The sequence below is a fragment of the Rhinolophus sinicus genome, linkage group LG04, assembly GCF_036562045.2.
Source record: "Rhinolophus sinicus isolate RSC01 linkage group LG04, ASM3656204v1, whole genome shotgun sequence".
Classification (NCBI taxonomy): domain Eukaryota; kingdom Metazoa; phylum Chordata; class Mammalia; order Chiroptera; family Rhinolophidae; genus Rhinolophus; species Rhinolophus sinicus.
In genome coordinates this window covers 25070702-25091008 of record NC_133754.1, presented here as the reverse complement: position 1 = coordinate 25091008, position 20307 = coordinate 25070702, and the positions used below count along the sequence as shown (strand labels likewise).

The 20307-nt window shown below is 36.0% G+C and overlaps 1 protein-coding gene across 17 annotated transcripts in view; it reads left to right on the top strand.

The window, feature by feature from the left end:
• Nucleotides 1-20307, top strand: part of KLF12 (KLF transcription factor 12) — a 511365-nt gene that overhangs the window by 468866 nt on the left and 22192 nt on the right. For all 17 annotated transcript variants that reach the window (XM_074329362.1, XM_074329360.1, XM_074329370.1 and 14 more), the window contains one exon: nt 19583-19740. In XM_074329362.1, the coding sequence (XP_074185463.1) occupies nt 19583-19740 (158 nt within the window). The remainder of the gene's footprint in view (nt 1-19582; nt 19741-20307) is intronic.

The following is a 20307-nucleotide window of genomic DNA, read 5'->3' as shown; positions in this document are numbered from 1 at the left end:
TTTACATTAATCACCACCTCACCAATGAATCCTACTTTCATAAACCAGAATTTTCCTCCTAAAACAAAACAAAAATCCCGATACTTTCAGGGCCTATGAAATGCAGTTTTCTATAAGGGAAACTCAAAGCCCATGGTACCTGGCACTGATCATCCTGTTCTCTTCTTTATTTAAGACTGGCTTGTTGGTACCCTACATAAAGCTTGTCCTGATATTCTCAAACAGAATGAGACACTCTCTCCCTTTACACCCATTGCACTGTATTATTCCTCTCTTTATCGCACATTGTTTTCATGGCTTGTGTAATTATGATTTGCATCTATAAATAGGAGGAATTTTTATTATCCTAACAGCTGGCACCAAGTTCCTCCAGAACAAAACTCTTGGTATGGACAATGTGCCTTTAGACATGCTTGGGGGTAAACTGTACGCTGAACCCCACTCCTACTTCCCAGCCAAAGACTTTTGATATAAGCTTAGCCCCCAGGCTTTGGTAGGGGAAAGCAGCTCCACACATGCCAAGGGAAGGAATTTGTTGTTTTTCTCTTGAATAAAGATGAGAAGGGGTGGGGGGGGGGAGAAACCAGAGAAGAGATGAAGGACAGAGAGGATGCCAGCAAGATGAAGAGTTTCCTGAGGCTGGATGGGATCAGTGAGCAGCACGGAGGTAGCCAAAAGCATTTTACACTAGGAAGACAGAGCCAGAGCTCCAGGAGTTCCTAAACATCTGTGGTAAAAAGGGCTGCTAGATGCTCAGATGAGTTTTTGTGGTTCCTGATGTGAACATTGAGAAAGATGCTGATTTTAGCACGAAGATTAAAGCCAGAGGCCAAGGTAGCCCCGAGAATATAAACTTCCCAGAAATTTACACACATCTTTTGGAGATGGGGGGTTAAACCTCCCTATGTTACAGAATTGGCAACGATTTGAGTCTTTTTTCACCTATTTGAGGTAGATAAATACCAAATCCTACACCTCCCCAGATTATAAATTTTCTGAGGATGCCTTTGCATGCCCACTTGCTTTCCTATAGTGAACTCACAGAAAATATTTGTTGTTTTGTTTTATGGAATCAGTAGTATTAAGATGAAAAATACCGATACAACTGACTACTGCTAACTTAAACTCTCTCATCATACTAATTTTCTCAGCAGGAAAAGTCCAAGGTTAAAAAAAAACAACTAACAGTACAAATGATACGCACTCATCAATAAATATGGTGCAGGAAATTTAATATTGTCATCTTGATATATTAAAATTTTGTCCATCGTTCTGTAAGGAAGATGTGATGTGATGTAGGAAGAAGTATAGACCAAGTTTCTTAAGTCTCTCCTTTCCGGGCCCTTAACCATGCTGAGCTACTCTTTTCTCAGCTATTTCTCAGCTGTAAGACCACTACCGTGTCTCCCCGAAAAAAAGACCTAGCCGGACAATCAGCTTTAATGCGTCTTTTGGAGCAAAAATTAATATAAGACCCGGTCTTATTTTACTGTAAGACCCGGTATAATATATAATATAATATAATACCCAGTCTTATTTTACTATAAGACCCGGTGTTGTATAATATAAGACCGGATCTTATATTAATTTTTGCTCCAAAAGACGCATTAGAGCTGATTGTCTGGCTAGGTCTTATTTTCGGGGAAATACGGTAATAACAATATCTATCCTTCCTACCTTTCTGTAATTTTTATGATTTTTAAAGTTTATTTTTGGTGCTATCCAAGTATAAGCCATTATTATGCCACCGACAGTATATTAATGGTACATAGTAAGTTTACCATAGACTGTACAGTACATATTGAGAAACTACCAGTAATATCTAACTCTACGCTGATCCTGGGAATAGTGGACAGTGTTTTACCAATAATGGAGAAGAGTGAAATCAAGAAAGTAATATTTACGTGATGCTTTAAAGCTTGCGAAGTTTTTATATAACCCTTCTTCTTAGGTGAACAGAGATGGGCCAGGACTGTGAATTTTGTGGATAGTATAGCCTCAAGACTTTAACGGTATAGGAAAAGTTCTGTATGAGCGCAGGGCCAATAGCATAGAAATATCAGCTCCGTGGGAGCCGGCTAAGAGCAAAAGTGAGGTTGGAAAGAAGGGGTAAATATCAGCAAATAGGAGCAGTCAACAGTAAGGACTGGTTCTTGGTGTAAAGATGGTATCATTAGACCCAAGGTCAAGAGGGAGCCCAGAATACTTCCCGACTTCTTCTATGAGACATTACCCTGATACCAGAACCAGATAAAGTCACCACAAGAAAACTACACAAAATATTCCTTTTGAAAATAGACTCAAGAGCCCTCAACAATATACAAGCAAGCTGAATCTAGCAACATAGAGAAATAATTATACTCGTATACCACAACCATGGGATTTAACCCAGAAGTGAGGTTGATTTGACACATGAAAACCAATCAATATAATATGTTGTATTACTAGACTAATAAATAAGACTACATAATTGTCCCAATAGATGAAGAAAAGCCATTTGACAAAATCCTAACATCTTTTTATGATAAAAAAAAAAAAAGACACTAGGAATAGAAGGGAACATCTTCAACCTGATGAAGAACTTCTATAAAAAAACCTACACATAACATGCTTAATGGTGAAAATGGTGAATTCTTTATCTACGATCGGGACAAGACAAGGACGGTCGTACTCACTGCTTTCATCCAACATTCTAGCCGGGGCAATTAAGAAAAAAGAAATGAAATCCAGATTGGAAAGGAAGAAGTAAAATGATCTCTATTTGCTGTTGATATGATCTTGTGTATAGAAAGTCCTAATCAATTCCCCCAAAAAACTATTGGAATTAACAAACGAGTTCAGCATAGTTGTTGGACATGAGGTCAATATGCAAAACGCAATTACATACATTACTATCCGATAACAGCAAACAATCTGAAAATGAAATTGAGAAAACAATTCCATTTACAGTAGCATGAAAAAGAAGACAATGTCAAGGAATAAATTTAACAAAAGAAGTACAGAATGTGAACACTGAAAACTATAAAATATAATCAGAAAAAATTAAATCTTAAAGGGAAAATATTCCACGTTCATGGATTGAAACTTAATGATGATGCAATGGCAGTATTCCACAAAATGGTAATAAATTCACTGTAATTCCTACCAAATTCTGACTGCATTTTCTTTTATGTAAATTGACAAACTGATCCTAAAATTAATCATGGAAATAATTTGGAAAAAACGAACAAATTTGGAGTACTAACACTTTCCAATTTCAAAATTTACTTCACAGCTATAAAATCAAGACAGTGTGGTACTAAGATAAGTGTACATATATGGATGAATGAAATGAAAGTGAGAGTCTAGAGATAACCCCTTACATTTATGGTCAATTGACCTTTCATAAGGGTGTCAAGACAATTCAATGAAGAAAAAATAATCTTTTCAACAAATAATGCTGGAACAACTGTATATCCATATGCAAGAGAGTGAAATTAAACTCCTTCCTTTCTTACACCATACACAAAAATTAACTAAAAATGGACTATAGATCTAAATGTAGGAGTTAAATCTATAAAATAGTTAGAAGAAACCGTAGAAGTTAAATTTGAGACATTAGGTAAGTTAAAGCCTTCTTAGATATGACACCAGTCACACATACAACTAAAGAAATATTAAATTGGATTTAATCAAAATTTAAAACTTTTGTGCTTTAAGGACACAAGAAAGGTAAAAGACAACCAACATCTTGGGAGAAAATATTTGCAAATCATATATCTGATAAGGGACTTGTATCCAAAATCTTACAACTCAACAATGAAAAGAAGACACAGCTTAAAAATCAGCAAAGTATTTGAATAGATGATTCTCCAAAGACATACAAATAGTCTATGACTACATGAAAAGATGCTAAACTTCATTAGTCATTAGGTAAATTACAAATAAAAACTACAATGTGATAGCACTTTACACACATTGGTACAGCTAAAATAAAAAAGGCAGACATAATGTGTTGGTGAGGATGAGGAGAAATTACAACTTTCTTACAGTACTGGTAAAATTATAAAATGTTGTAGTTACTTTGAAAAACAGTTTGAAATTCCTCAAAATATTAAACATAAAATCACTGTATAACAATCTAGTAATTCCATTCCTAAGTATATACCCTAGAGAATTTAAAACATATGTCGACACAAAAACTTGTACAAATGTTCAGAGCACTGTTATCCATAATAACAAAGAAGTGGAATCAACCCAAATATCCATCAAGTAATGAATAAACAAAGTGGATATATCTATACTGTAGAATAATATTCAGCTATAAAACAGAATGAAATATTGATGGATGCTACAACATGGATAAACTTTGAAAGCTTTATGCTAAATGAAAGAACTCAGACACAAAAAGCCACATATTTGTTTGATTCTATTTCTATTAAATGTCCAGAATAGGCAAATCAATAGAGACAAAAGGTAGATTAGTAGTTGCCAGGGATTGGGGAAAGATGGAATGACTGCTAATAATATGGAGTTATGTTTTGGAGTGATGAAAATATTTTGGAACTAGATAGAGGTTATGTTTCCACAACATTGTGAATACAATGAATGCTACTGAATTGTACACTTTATAGGGTAAATTTTATGCTATGTGAATTTTATCTTAATAAAGTTGTTATTAACCAGAAAAGGAGAAGCAGCTCAAGGTTAAGAATTGTTGGAGATATATTGGACATTGAGTCAGCATATAGAAGTCTGCATATTAAAGCCCAGATTTAAATTTCATTTTTAAGAGCAGCATGTTCTGTTTTTGTTTTTTGTTTGTTTGTTTATCATTAATACTTCACCTAGTTCAGAAAGAATTTCATGAGACATATGTTTTTAAATTACTATATAAAATTAAAATTATATAGTTTGGGATTGAGAGTTGTATAGTTAGAGTAGAAAATAAACACACCACATCTATTTGTGGCTGAGTTTCCTGGCAGCCAAAGCAAAAAAAAGTATATAGCGTAGGGATTTTAGTTCTAACTATCTGATGAAACAAACGTAAAAAAAGAATACCAGCGTTGCCAAGCAGATTTTCCTTCATACTAAATAAAGTATAACACAGACCTTTCTACAGCCTCACTGGAGAGTGAGAAAGTCCTAGCTCGAGGGATTAGGAAATGACATCTGTTCTAGCTCTGCCACTAGTTACTGTGTTTCCCCAAAAATAAGACCTAGCCAGACAATCAGTGCTAGTGCGTCTTTTGGAGCAAAAATTAATATAAGACCCAGTCTTATCTTACTATAATATAAGATCGGGTCTCATATAATATAATATAGAGTTTCCAGGTGGGAGTTCCCATCCGTTCTCAGGAATTTTTTTTGCTTTCCCGTTCCCGAATCCCGAGATATAAACTGTTTTCTGTTCTCCATGATGAGTCATTTCCACAAAGTGACAGCTGATACTACCACCAACCACCTGGGTTCAATGAGTCGATTTTCCTGATTTCCCGACCAACTTTTCTCGGGATTCAGGAATGGGAAAGCGAAAAAAATTCCTGAGAACGGGCGGGAATTCCCATCTGGAAACCCTAATATAATATAATATAATATAATATAATATAATATAATATAATATAATATAATATAATATAATATAATATAATACCCGGTCTTATTTTACTATAGTCTTATTTTATAAGACCGGGTATAATATAATACCCAGTCTTATATTAATTTTTTCTCCAAAAGACACATTAGAGCTAATTGTCCGGCTAGGTCTTATTTTCGGGGAAGCACGATAGCTGTGTGTTCTTGGCACAGTAAATAGTTTAATGAACTTTCTGAACCTCAGTTTCCTCATCTTTTAAATGTCTTTCAAATACGAATTTCAATCACATTTTAATATACCTTCTTACTTTTCCAGCATTAATATGGCAGAGTATTCAAAGATTAAATAGCATTTTCAGGAAGGGAAATAAAAACCAGGTAAAATGTTTCCTCCATTAGATGGAAGGTTTTTCCCTCCAGAATTCAAATACATGCACATTTTGAGAAATGCCTGTTTGTGACACCAGATTGCCCTTTTGGCCAATACAAACTCAAGTGGAATATTACCGATGAGTTCTACTTGGTCTTGTTATTTATAAATCCCCATACAAGCAATAAAAATTGTTCCAATAATTTATGTAAGCTTAAGTACCAGAGAGTTAACTGGTATAATTCCAATGCTCTTTAATGCAATGAATCTCTAGTGTGACATAGACCTGGTTAATGATCAGCGTAAGTAGATGGAGCCTTGTTTGGGTGGGTATTTCAGAAGTTATTTATGGTTGCATTACCACATCTCATTAGAACTGCATATTTGGAACATTTTTAAATATACTTTAATACTTAAAATGCAGAATCTTTTTATATACTGTCCTTGCCTGGGGTACATCCATAGGACTATGTTATTGTCAATCTGCCTTGTAAATAGGCCCTTCTTTTTTTTTTTTTTTTTCTTTTTTAAATGAGGCAATTTATTGAAGTGCTTTTTTTTTTTTTAATTAAATTTATTGGGGTGACAATTGTTAGTAAAATTACATAGATTTCAGGTGTACAATTCTGTATTATATCATCTATAAATCCCATTGTGTGTTCATCACCCAGAGTCAGTTCTCCTTCCATCACCATATATTCGATCCCCCTTACCCTCATCTCCCACCCCCCACCCCCCGCCCCCCTTACCCTCTGGCAACCACTAAACTATTGTCTGTGTCTATGAGTTTCTGTTTCTCATTTGTTTGTCTTGTTCTTTTGTTGTTTTTGGTTTATATACCACATATCAGTGAAATCACATGGTTCTCTGCTTTTCTGTCTGACTTGTTTTGCTCAGCATTACTCTCTCAAGATCCATCCATGTTGTCACAAATGTTCCTATATCATCTTTTCTTACTGCGAATAGTATTCCATTGTGTATATATACCACAACTTCTTTATCCATTCATCTATCGAAGGACATTTTGGTTGTTTCCATGTCTTGGCCACTGTAAACAAAGCTGCAATGAACATTGGAGCACACGTGTCTTTATCTCTAAATGTTTTCAGATTCTTTGGGTAGATACCCAGGAGAGGGGTTGCTGGGTCATATGGCAATTCTATTCGTAATTTTTTGAGGAACGTCCACACTGCCTTCCATAAAGGCTGCACCAGTCTGTATCCCACCAACAGTGTATGAGGGTTCCTTTTTCTCCACAGCCTCTCCAACATTTGTTATTATTTGTCTTGTTGATGATAGCCATTCTGACTGGGGTGAGGTGATATCTCATTGTGGTTTTTATTTGCATTTCTCTGATGATTAGTGATGTTGAGCATTTTTTCATATGTCTATTTGCCATTTGTATGTCCTCTTTGGAGAAATGTCTCTTCAAGTCCTCTGCCCATTTTTCAATTGGGTTGTTTGTTTTTTGTTGTTGAGTTGCATGAGTTCCTTGTATATTCTGGATACTAGCCCCTTATCGGAGGCACTGTTTGCAAAAATCTTCTCCCATTCAGTTGGTGGCCTCTTTATTTTGTCAATGGTTTCTTTTGCTGTGCAGAAGCTTTTAAGTTTCATATAGTCCCATTCGTTTATTTTAGCTTTTACTTCCATTGCCTTTGGAGTCAAGTTCATAAAATGCTCTTTGAACCCAAGGTCCATAAGTTTAGTACCTATGTTTTCTTCTATGCAGTTTATTGTGTCAGGTCTTATGCTTAAGTCTTTGATCCATTTTGAATTAACTTTGGTACATGGTGACAAATAGCAGTCCAGTTTCATTCTTTTGCACGTGGCTATCCAATTCTCCCAGCACCATTTATTGAAGAGGCTGTCTTTGCTCCATTGTATGTTTTAGCTTCTTTGTCAAAAATTATCTGTCCATATTTATGTGGTTTTATTTCTGGGTTCTCAATTCTATTCCATTGGTCTATGTGTCTGTTTTCTGCCAATACCATGCTGTTTTGATTATTGTAGCCCTGTAGTACAAGCCAAAGTCAGGAAGTGTGATACCTCCATTATTGTTCTTTTTCTTAAGATTGCTTTGGCTATTCGGGGTCTTTTGTGGTTCCAAACAAATCTGATGATTTTTTGTTCTATTTCTTTAAAATATGCCATTGGGATTTTGATGGGGATTGCATTGAATCTGTATATTGCTTTGGGTAATATGGCCATTTTAACTATGTTGATTCTTCCAATCCATGAGCACGGAATGTCTTTCCATTTCTTTGTGTCTTCTTCAATTTCTTTCAAAAATGTCTTATAGTTTTCAGCATATAGGTCTTTCACATCCTTGGTTAAGTTTATTCCTAGGTATTTTATTCTTTTTGCTGCAATTACAAAAGGAATTGTTTTTTTGTATTTCTTTTTCTGAGATTTCATTGTTAGTATATAGGAAGGCAATGGACTTTTGTGCGTTGATTTTGTAGCCGCAACTTTACTGTATTAGTTGATTGTTTCTAATAGCTTTTTGGTGGAGTCTTTAGGGTTTTCTATATATAGCATCATGTCATCTGCAAAGAGTGATAATTTAACTTCTTCATTCCCAATTTGGATGCCTTTTATTTCTTTCTCTTGCCTGATTGCTCTGGCAAGGACTTTAACACTATGTTGAAAAGCAGAGGTGATAGGGGACATCCTGTCGTGTTCCTGAACGTAGAGCAAAGGGCTTCAGTTTTCTCCATTAATTATGAGATTAGCAGAGGGCTTGTCATATATGGCCTTTATTATGTTAAGGTATTTTCCTTCTATACCCATTTTATTAAGTGTTTTAATCATAAATGGATGTTGTATCTTGTCAAATGCTTTTCTGCATCAATTGATATAATCATATGATTTTTGTCCTTTATTTTGTTTATGTGATGTATCACATTGATGGATTCGTATGTTGAACCATCCTTGTGCCCGAGGATGAACCCCACTTGGTCGTGATGAATAATCTTTTTAATGCATTGTTGTATTCGATTTGCTAGAATTTTATTTAGGATTTTTGCATCGGTATTCATTAGAGATATTGGTCTGTAGTTTTCTTTTTTGTGCTGTCCTTACCAGGTTTTGGTATCAGGGTAATGTTGGCCTCATAAAATGAGTTAGGGAGTACTGTCTCTTCTTCAATTTTTTGGAAGAGTTTGTGCAGAATTGGTATTAGATCCTCTTTGAAGGTTTGGTAGAATTCACTAGTGAAGCCATCTGGTCCCGGACTTTTGCTTTTGGGAAGGTTTTGGATGACTGATTCAATTTCGTTACTGGTGATCGGTCTGTTTAGATTTTCCAGTTCTTCATGGTTCAGCCTTGGAAGGCTATATGTTTCTAAGAACTTGTCCATTTCTTCTAGGTTGTTGAATTTGGTGGCATATAGTCCTTCATAGTATTCTTGGATGATCCTTTGTATTTCTGTGGTGTCCGTGATAACTTCCCCTTTTACGTTTCTGATTTTGTTAATCAGTGTCTTCTCTCTTTTATCTTAGTAAGTCTAGCCAAGGGTTTGTCAATTTTGTTAATCTTTTCAAAGAACCAGCTCTTTGTCATATTAATTTTTCTATTGTCTTTTTGTTCTCTATTTCATTTAGTTCTGCTCTAATTTTTGTTATTTCCTTTCTTCTGCTGACCTTGGGTTTTACTTGTTCTTCTTTTTCTAGTTCTTTAAGGTGTAACATGAGGTTATTTATTTGGGAGTTTTCTTGTTTCTTGAGATAGGCCTGTAATGAGATAAATTTCCCTCTTAAAACTGCTTTCGCTGCATCCCAAAAATTTTGGTAGGATGTATTTTCATTGTCATTTGTTTCTATGTATCTTTTGATCTCTCCTCTAATTTCTTCTTTGACCCAGTCCTTCTTTAAAAGTATGTTGTTTAATCTCCATGTATTTGTGTTTTTCCCTTTCTTTTTACAGTTGATATCAATTTCAAAGCCTTGTGATCAGAGAATATGCATGGTATGATTTCAATCTTCTTAAATTTGTTGAGACTGATTTTATGTCCCAATATATGGTCTATCCTTGAGAATGTTCCATGTACACTAGAAAAGAATGTATAGTCTGATGTTTTAGGATGAAGTGCTCTATAAATGTCAATTATGTCCATTTCATCTAATGTGTCATTTAGGGCTACTATTTCGTTATTTATTTTCTGTTTGGATGATCTATCCATAGCTGTCAATGATGTATTTAAGTCCCCTAGTATAATTGTGTTTTGGTCAATTTCTCCCTTTAGTTCTGTTAGTAGTTGCTTGGTGTATTTCGGTGCTCCCTGATTGGGGGCATAAATATTGATGACTGTTATGTCTTCTTGTTGTACAGTCCCTTCACCATTATGAAATGTCCATCTTTGTCTCTTGTTATCTTTTTCACCTTGAAGTCTGTTTCATCTGATATCATTATGGCTACACCTGATTTTCTCTGGGTACCATTTGCTTGGAGTGTCAATTTCCACCCTTTCACTTTGAGTCTATGCTTGTCCTTGTAGCTGAGATGTGTCTCTTGGAGACAGCATATGGTTGGGTTTAGTTTTTTGATCCAATCTGCTACTCTGTGCCTTTTTATTGGTGAGTTCAGTCCATTTACATTTAGGGTGATTATTGATATGTGAGGATTTCCTGTCATTCTATCTTTAGTTTTCTGGTAAGGCTGTGTCTCCATTGTTTCTTTGCCTTTTTGTTGTTGTCTATTATTTCTGTGTGGTGGTATTCTATGATGTTTCCCTCTGTTTCTTCTTTTATTTCAGTATATATTTCAATTCTGGATTTATTTTGAGTGGTTACCCTTAAGTTTATGTAAAAGAAAGTTTGATATTTAGAGTATTCCATTTTCTTCAGCATCCTTACTTTCTCCATTCCCATATTCCGGTTCAGGCCTTTACTCTCCCCTTTTTGAGTTTTGGTTGCCACAAATTGTCCCTGTTGATGGTGGTCGAAGAGCTTCTTTTAGTATTTCTTGTAGTGCAGGTCGTGTATTAGAAAATTCCCTCAGCTTCTGTATGTCTGGAAAGGTCTTTATTCCTCCTTCATATCTAAAGGATATCTTTGCTGGATATATTATTCTTGGCTCATGGTTTCTCTCTTTCAATAGTTTGAATATTTGGTTCCACTCCCTCCTGGCTTGTAGAGTTTCTGCTGAAAAATCTGATGATAATCTAATGGGCTTTCCTTTGTAAGTTACCGTCTTCTTTTCCCTGGCTGCCTTGAGGATTCTTTCTTTGTCGTTGATTTTAGACAGCTTCAATACAATGTGCCTTGGAGAAGGTCTGTTGGGATTGAGGTAACTAGGTGTTCTATTTGCTTCTTGGATTCGAGGGTCCAGTTCTGTCCACAAATTTGGGAAGTTCTCATCGACAATTTGTTTGAATATATTCTCTGTTCCTTCTCTCTTTCTTCTCCTTCTGGTATGCCCATTATTCTTATATTGCTCTTTCTGATGGAGTCAGAAAGTTCTTGTAAGTTCTTTCATTTCTTTTAAGTCTCAAGTCTCTTTCTTCTTCTATTTGTGTCATTTCCAGGTTTCTATCTTCGATGTCACTGATTCTTTGCTCCATCTGGTCAACTCTACTACCTAAGCTGGTTATTTCATTCTTAATTTCTTCTATTGAGTTCTTAATCTCCAGAAATTCTATTTGGTTCTTTTTAAGATTTCAATCTCTTTCGTAAAATGCTCATGCTGTTCTTTGATTGAGTTTCTGAGTTCATTTAACTGTCTATCTGTGTTTTCTTGTATCTCGTTGAGTTTTTTCAGAACTGCAATCTTGAATTCTCTGTCATTTAAGTCACATATTTCTGTATCTTTAAGTGCCTTCTCTGGAGATTTTTCACTTTCTTTCTGAGCTATCTTGTTGCCTTGGTTATTCATGGCGATTACCGGTTTACTATTTCTCTTCCTAGACATTTACAGGAGTGACTTCTGCAACAGGTTGATAGAAAGCGGTCTTTCTTTTGTTTGCCAGTACTTCTTGGTAGAATGTTTTATTATTTCTCCAACTGCAACTTATTTTTCTTCTCCTACACGGTAGTGCTATGTTTTCTCTGCACTATTCCAACTTCTCACACAATGGGGGGATTCCCTGGGAGACGGGCTTCTCCTCTGTTAATAGTTTGTCTAGGTCACAGGGCGCAGTGTCCCGGTGGGTATGCGGAGAGCTTTTGATGTTCCAAAGCTCTTCCAGCTCCTGATTCAGAGCCAGTATATTTCAGCAGTTCTGTTTACTCCTGCAGGGATCCGCCCATATAGGTGGGGTCAGGGGCAGGGTGAGTTGTGAGAGGTGGCCCAGAGCAATGGCGGCGACCACCACCACAGCGGGTCCTGCTTCCACAGCTCTCTCCCCTTTGCTGGAACTAGTTGGGCTGTGAATTTGTGAATAGGCCCTTCTGATACAGAAAAATTAACCTTTTTATATCAAATTCTGTGCTAGAGGAGTGTTATGGTGAGACCCCAGTGTATGCACTTGGTGAAGTTCTCATGGGGTCCACTGTTCCCCAAGCTTCTTGTTCCCTTTCTTTCCCTTCACCCTTTCAATCAAGTATCTATTTGATATCCCAGTTTCTGGAGAGGTATGCATGATACCGTATCTTCATTCTTCAGGAGTTTAAAAGTTTATGTTTAATAAAATAAAGAGAACTTATTTTTCTAACTTAACACAATTCTATAGGGTATCAAAATCAGACGGGCTCAAGGGCCACACCATTAAGGTAAGTGTAAAGTACCTGCCCTTCCAAGGCGATGAGGAGGGAGGGCTGATGCCAGGGGAGGACAGAGCCGGCCTTAAAGGCATTCACATTAAAATAATTAATCCTGTTGGACCTAGAAAGTCTTTTTCGGGTTTACATAATCCATCCAGCTACAACGCCTGCCATAAAACAATTTAAACCCCAGTACTTTCCAAAGAAATTCTGTGAAAAATTCATCTTGAATATTTTAGTAGGTCATGGTGTCTTCCATTTAATGTCCAGTGTAATTCAAAAATCTACACTTGTTCCAGAGCTCTTGTTTTGTCCTAAATTATGAATTGATTTTATGGGGTAAAGTCTTTGCAATGCATATAGTGTTCCCCCAAAAGTAACTATTTTCAATAGGTACTATAAATCCCAAGTGAATCTTTTTTATTAGCAAACACTCCTGTCCCAATTTTTAATCTAAATTCGTCATAAAATTTCATAATAAAACCAATCACAGCTAATGCCATTAATGACTCATTTTTTCTATTTTATCTTTAAACCTTTTGCTTAATATAACTTATGATCTTGCTAAAATATGATGAATAATTAAAAAAAGAACAGAAAGATCAGCCTATTACAGTTTTGTTTATTTTAATGATCTAGAAAGTGATGATTAGTAGCAACTGTAATATTTAAGTAAAATCATGATATACTGTGACTCTATCTACAGACCCACCCAAAAAAGGCTCATTTATAAACCCATTATCTTTTAATTAGGAGATTTCTTATTAAAATACAAGAATAATTAGAAATACATTTGGGGCCACAGACTGTTCATATGAAAAAAAGTGCCAAATTCTAATTGAATATATGCTAATAATGAGCTTTTGGAAATATTTTAGCAAATGTCTTATTGATTTATACATTTCTGGAAATTAATACATTTTTATTGAATCCACATTTGAACATGAAGTGGTATAATGCCTTAGTCACAGCTTCTGGAAAGGTTGGCAACTACTAATCTTATTGCAATCTGTTCAAAAGTAGTTTTCCATAGGAAACTATGGAGGGGAATGAAAGAGGAACTAAACGCTGATGAATGTACACTGCCTTGGGATGTAGCTTCTGGGGTTAGATAATTAGTGTATTTAATGGCATCTTTTCCCCAATTAATATTACAGAAAAGAAATTGATACCATTTGATGGGAACTAGACAAAGTCTGTTATAGTATGGAAGATAAATAGGAGGATTCCTGCTTCTCAGTCATCTGCTGGCTAAAAGAAAGCCTGCAAAAAAAAAAAAAAAAAAAAAAGCAAATGTCTGGCTTGTCCACATGAATAGACTCTCTACCAAAATTTACGTAACCGCTGGTTAACTGAAAGTCCCATCCACTCTTTTTTTTGGCTTGTGGCCTTGATATTTCGTTCCCAACGTGGTGTTTGATTGACTAACAAGGAAGTGGTTCTTAACTTACGTATGTTCTATGGCAGGAACTAATTCAGAATTCCAGGAGGTGATATTTCATGTTTTATTAAAAATAATTTTACAGTATAAACTTTGGAAAACAGTACAAAACATAACTTTGAAACTGAAAATGTTTCCCATTTCCTTAAGGTGACTTTATTGTGCAGCCAACTTGACATCCTTTTTGGTACAATTGTAAATAAACTGGAATGGCAGGAGAGGAGCTAGTTCTGTGGTCTTGATGGTCAAGTCAAGCAAGACAATTGCGACCACTGCCAAATTCAGCCTTCTAAAAACATTTCCCTGGAGAACATATAAATATATATTTTATAACCACTACAAGAATGTATTTTCATATTAAATAATTATACTGAGTACCTCTACTGGCAGTATGTATAAAATAGTTTACCTTACAATTCTCAAGAGAGAAGCGTATGCCGTAGTGTATATAGCAGTCTACATCTAAGAATGCTTTTATGTGCTGTTGTTTTCTATCATTGGTTTGGAGGGAAAATGTAGATGCTACAGATTATTTTGTTGCTTTTTCATATTTTATCATATGCTGGTTTATATTACATGTATCTATCTATCTGAATCAGTAGAATGTAATAACTAAGATTGGGGTGCGGAGTCAACCACTTGGGTTCAAATTCTGGTGTGGCCACCTACTTGGTTTTGGCCTTGGCCTTAACCTCTCTGGGTCTCAGTTTTCCCATCTGTAAACTAGGGATGCTAATACTTTTGACCTCGGAGTTGTTTTGAAGCTTAAATAGCATTTAGAGCAGTGCCTGGCACATGGTAAGCATTCTGTAAATGCCAGCTGTCATTGCTATCCTCAGCCATGTTCCTTGGAGTTCTGTTCAGATTGTCTGTATGGATTTGCTAAAGCACCTTGTGTTCCACTGTTTTATGCTCTTGTTTTAAAATTTGGGGTATGTGTGTCCTCTTTCCAGCCTTAAAAGAATGGCCTGGCTTTTTTTTTTTTTTTTTTTTTTTTTTTTTAACTCCTATAGAAACTCCAATTTCAGTGAAGGGCATCTCATCACACCAAGGTCACACGTGACAAATGGTCTTTCATTACCTGCTGATTACAGTTAACCTAATTTCTTTCATGGCAGCCAAGCGGTGCCTTCTATTTAAATAGAGCTGTTCCTGGATGTGACTTTTCAAGCCTCTCTGGGTTTCATTCTAATTTAACTTGCCACTCCAACTGGGACTATTGTGCAACTGAAGTCATGATTCACTCATTTGTTCTCTCTAGATCTCATTATTACCATGTGGTGCCTAAGAGGCCCCCTCGGGCGTTCATTCATTACTCTAAGTGGTCTAACCTTCTGGGGAAGGGAGTGGTGGGCTTTTAGTTATTGTTTCTTTGAACTGTACAGATGTGTTTAGTGTACTTTCTGGGAACACACCAGCAACTGTTTTACCTCTTCCAGTATTTTCATCATACCAGTTTTATTACTAAGGATTATGGGAAGAATCCTGTGCTGGCGTATGCAGTACTTACCTGCACGTTCCCGTTCTTTAGAACAAGGCCAGCTTTTGAAGCACAGAAGTCAGTTTCCATGCCTTTGAGGATACCTTAAGTGCCTTCTAAACAAAGGACACATTGCTTAGAAAGCATAAGAAGGGCAGAATAGAAACACCCAAAGTATAATTACAGCTCTTCTGTTACCAAACGCCCATGCTTATGAGGGAGACAGGACAAGATGATTTTGCCAAGAGTAAGGATCATTCCTTCACCATTCCCACTCACCTAGATGCTTACTAGAATCAAAAGGAAGATTTTTGTTTTATTCACCAGCATCCTGTACATGTTCAGAGGGATCTCAGTGGCCTCCCACTAAAATTTTTAATTGTAAGCAATGCTTTAGAATGCCCTTCTCTTGAACTTAAAGCAAAGAACTGAGATACTACTATACATGTGGTTTTAATGGTTACCCAGATTCCCGGATATTTAGTAGCCACTTTGTATAGCATTTAAAATGTGAAACTCAGGGAAATGAGAGAAACTGCGTGGCCATTCTCTGAAGACTTGTGTTCAAAGGATCCTAGTAAGGATAAATTAATTGATAAGGATTAACTCATTATGTTAAATTAAAAATGAGGAATGCCTGACTTAATATACTCATTCATCCATTCATTCATTCTATTTAACAAACATTTCTTGAATGTCCACAGTGTTCTAGGCTCTAGAAATAGCGCCTTGACCATCACATTTCCTGCCCTGGACTTGGCTTGGCCAAACTCCCCACCCACGGTGGTCTTGCACCTGCAGTGTCTGCCAGCTGTGGGATCTTGCTGTGGGGTCAGTGCAACAGCGGTCCTCCATGGACTTGGATTGTCCTATCCTCTTCTTTAAGTTCTTCTTTAGGTTCTTTAAGTTCTTCTGCACTTTCGATACCCTTTTACCTCAGCCCCACTTACCTTTCTGCCTTTCCACAAGCAGATCAAATTAGTAATTCTGAAAGGTACAGCCTGGCCAGAGTTTCTTTGACATCTGAGGATGTCTCTGCCATTTGAATAGGGGGGACAGGTACAGATCTTACTCATTGACTGTTGTGTCAAAGCCAGCTTTGCTGGGTGCAGCTCTTCATTGCACTTACCTTTTTAAAAAATTATCTTTGATTTGTCCTTTCAAACTTCCAGTGGTTACTTCCAGTGGTTGTTTTTCATAACGCCTTAAAACATTTCACTCTATAATGAAGAAAACAAGGGTATGAAGTTTTGTAGCATTAAAGCCATCCACCTAACATGTCTTCTTTTGATGTAAATTCAGAACTCTCCGTGAAGTCATTTCTGTAGCCATTGCTTTCCTTTTCCTGCCGGATCTATAGTTTAGTGGTTGATTGACTGTATACAGCTTTGCTTCATCGGTCCCTAAAAGACCTGCTTAGTAGTTACTTGGTTTTGATTTCAGATATATTTTTCACTGTTCTCTATATACACATATACCTAGCACTATAAATAGCTAAAATCAACTACAGACAAAACAATATGTGTGTGATTATGCATAGTTATGTTTAGACTTCTACATATTCGTGTGTAGAAAGTATTGTATGAAACAAAGTGTTTTTATTATAGACTTTAAGTTGTAATTTGAAGGGAAAAAATACCATATAATTTTCTCTATTTAAAAGATGTCAAACAGAGCACAACACAAAAGTTTCTATTTTTAGGTCCCCAGTGCCAAAACATATTTATTTTCAAGAAATGAATTACTGTTGCCCTATTTTCACAGTGTTGTTCACAAGAACCACAGCCTGTTCTAGAACATGTCTTGTCAGGAGTAGCTAAAGCTGTTTCTTTTATGGGCAGGCCAGTCATACTATTTTGACTCTTTTCACAATAGGCTCCAATCTCTGTAACTGAGTCAATTATGTGGAAAACCACAAATCCACATTGACTGAGAAGAAGGCTGAAAAAAGTGGCATAGATGTCCATACGGTTTTTCATTCTACTAATAGAGATCTTGTATAAATCTTTTTAAGACACCAGTAGATAAATAGCATTTATATTTGATCTGACCTGATAACATAAAACTTTGGCTACTGATTCTGTTATTTGTACCGGAGAAAAGATACACTGAAAACTTAAAAGGGCATATGGAAGGAGACATTTTTAAAAAGTTGACCTTAGCAATGTTATAGTGAAATATTAGAAATAACCTACATGTCCATCACTTAGGAAATATATTTAAAAGCTCTGGGATGAATAGTCATTGGTCTACTGCCATATTTCTTCTAAGTCAGGTGTCAACCAACTACAGCCCATGGATCAAATACAGCCCACTGCTTGTTTTGTAAATAAAGTTTTATTGGACATAGCATACTCATTTGTTCATATTTTGTCTATAGCTACTTTCATGCTATAGTTGCAGAGTTGATTTGTTACAACATCCACTGCCTGACTCTCAGAGTTCAAATAAAATATTTACTATCTAGTCCTTTCCAGAAAAAGTTTACCAACCTCTGTTCTAAGTTAAAATACCATCTACTGAAAAAATGCACCATTATTTTATGTAGCACTGATAAAGAAAAAAAGGTATGCCAATTAAACTATGGTAAGCCGTCAGTTGTAAGAAACATCCTGATTTTAGAGACATTAAAATATGAACAAATTCATCTTAACATTGATGCATTGTGATATATAGCACTTCAAATAAACTATAGTGTTTGTATCAACATGGATGGAAATCGAATGATTAATGTTGAGTGAAGAACTATTTGCAGAATAATGTGAACAGCATGATATTAGTTATACGTCTCAAAAACCACAAAACGATATTGAGTTTCTGTGAATGCAGATAGGTAAGCATGGATAGGTCACCTATCTGGATAGTTCAGCATGATTTAAAAGAATTGGAAAGCTTTAAAGTAAATTGATGATATTGGTTTTCCCTGGGAGGAGGAAAAGGGATCAGGATGATGATGGAAGGCAAGGCAGGGTTTATCTTTATTTGTAATGTTCAGGTTTTTTAGAAAGAAGTGATTTATTAATGGAAAGTACATTTTAAAAGTATCAAAACATGGAAAAGCTGGAAGAAAATATGTCAAAATATTAAGAGTGGTAAAATTATTATAGCAGAAGTATGGTATATAGTATAGTAGAAGTGTTTATTATATTTCACTGTAATTTGAAAAACTATGAATAACTAAAAAAGATAGGTCATGTTCTTCATTTCTATCTCAATTGAAAGAGATTAAGGTGTAAAAAAGTACATGTTAATCAATTGCCTGACATTACAAACTAATCCTGTTTGTGTGCTGTGGCATTGAGATTCAACAACGTGCAAGTCAGGGCCAAATTTCACAGTTAAAACTTTTTTTTTTATCAGTGGTACAGCTAATCTTTGAATACAATGTACTTTATTCCTCACTGTGAAAAACCAACAAGTGGAAAAGTTAAATGTCAGGTGCATTTTACTGAACAGAAATAGCTTGTCATGAGTCATATAATTGATGTACTGATGTCACTTCTTTCACCCTGACCTCACTTATTTTGAAATGTACATTGTGATTTTGCACAATTTTTTTATGTTGTCACATATAAGTCAGACCCTCATGTTACTTATTAAATGCATTCATTTTTGTCATTTGTCTATATCAAGGCTTCCTCAAATATTCTCTATACGTGTATTGAGAAGTTCCAAACATTGAGGTATAATTTTGTCACTACCAGATTGTTTCTTATTGGATAACGGGGATCTACTCACCCACCACTGCTCTCATTTAGTACTTGTTTTTGTCTCGATGTTGTTGTTCTACGTATGTCTTTCTCTCCATAGAGTGTTTCACCAGAAATAGGTCAAGCTGCCTGCCTTCAAGATTAAGAAATGAAACGTGTCAGAGAAAGTGACAGCAGGAGATGTGGACATGAGACCTTGAGTCTATATAAAGCTATAGACTCTGAGGCTGAGATCTCTTGCCACTACAACCTAAACAGAGTGCTGTGTTTCTCACTGTTTAACTCCACTTTTTCTCTTTCCAGTTCAATCTCACCATTTAGTATTGAGAGCACAAGACGCCAGAGACGGTCTGAATCCCCAGACTCCAGAAAACGGCGTATCCACAGATGTGATTTTGAGGGATGCAACAAAGTGTACACAAAAAGTTCTCACCTGAAGGCTCACCGAAGGACACATACAGGTACAGGTCCACAGGGCTACTCACCTGAGGGTCAGTGAGAATCCCAAAGGGCTGGGTGCCCGACTCCAGAGCCAGGAGTGGTCAGAATGGTGTCTGTACTCACCCATCGAAAGTGCTGAGTTTCGTGCCTTTCTGAGTGGAGTGCTTTCCCTCTCTCATTTGGAAAAGGCTTAATTCTTAGTGAACTTTAGCAACCATTGAAGTGTTTCTTCTGTGTCTTACGGAGTTTTGCATGGTACGAACACAGTGATCTAGTTTCTTCAGAATCTGCATCGCCGCTTAATCACTGTCTAGTTTATCATATTTTAAAATGTTGTCCACATAGCATATCAAACAACAAACTGAACAAAATTATTCTCTTAAAGTTAGCATTTAACCACCACTTAGATCGTGTATTTCTACTCCCTGATCTCATTCCCCAACTAACCCAACTAATGAACTAATTAGAAGGAGAAAAGTAAGGGGAAGAGGAAGAGGAAAAAGGAGAAAATTGGCAAATACATAGCACTGTGAGGAGTTTAAAAAGGTATTTCCACATCCCATTTGACTCTCACTGGTTTTTGTTTT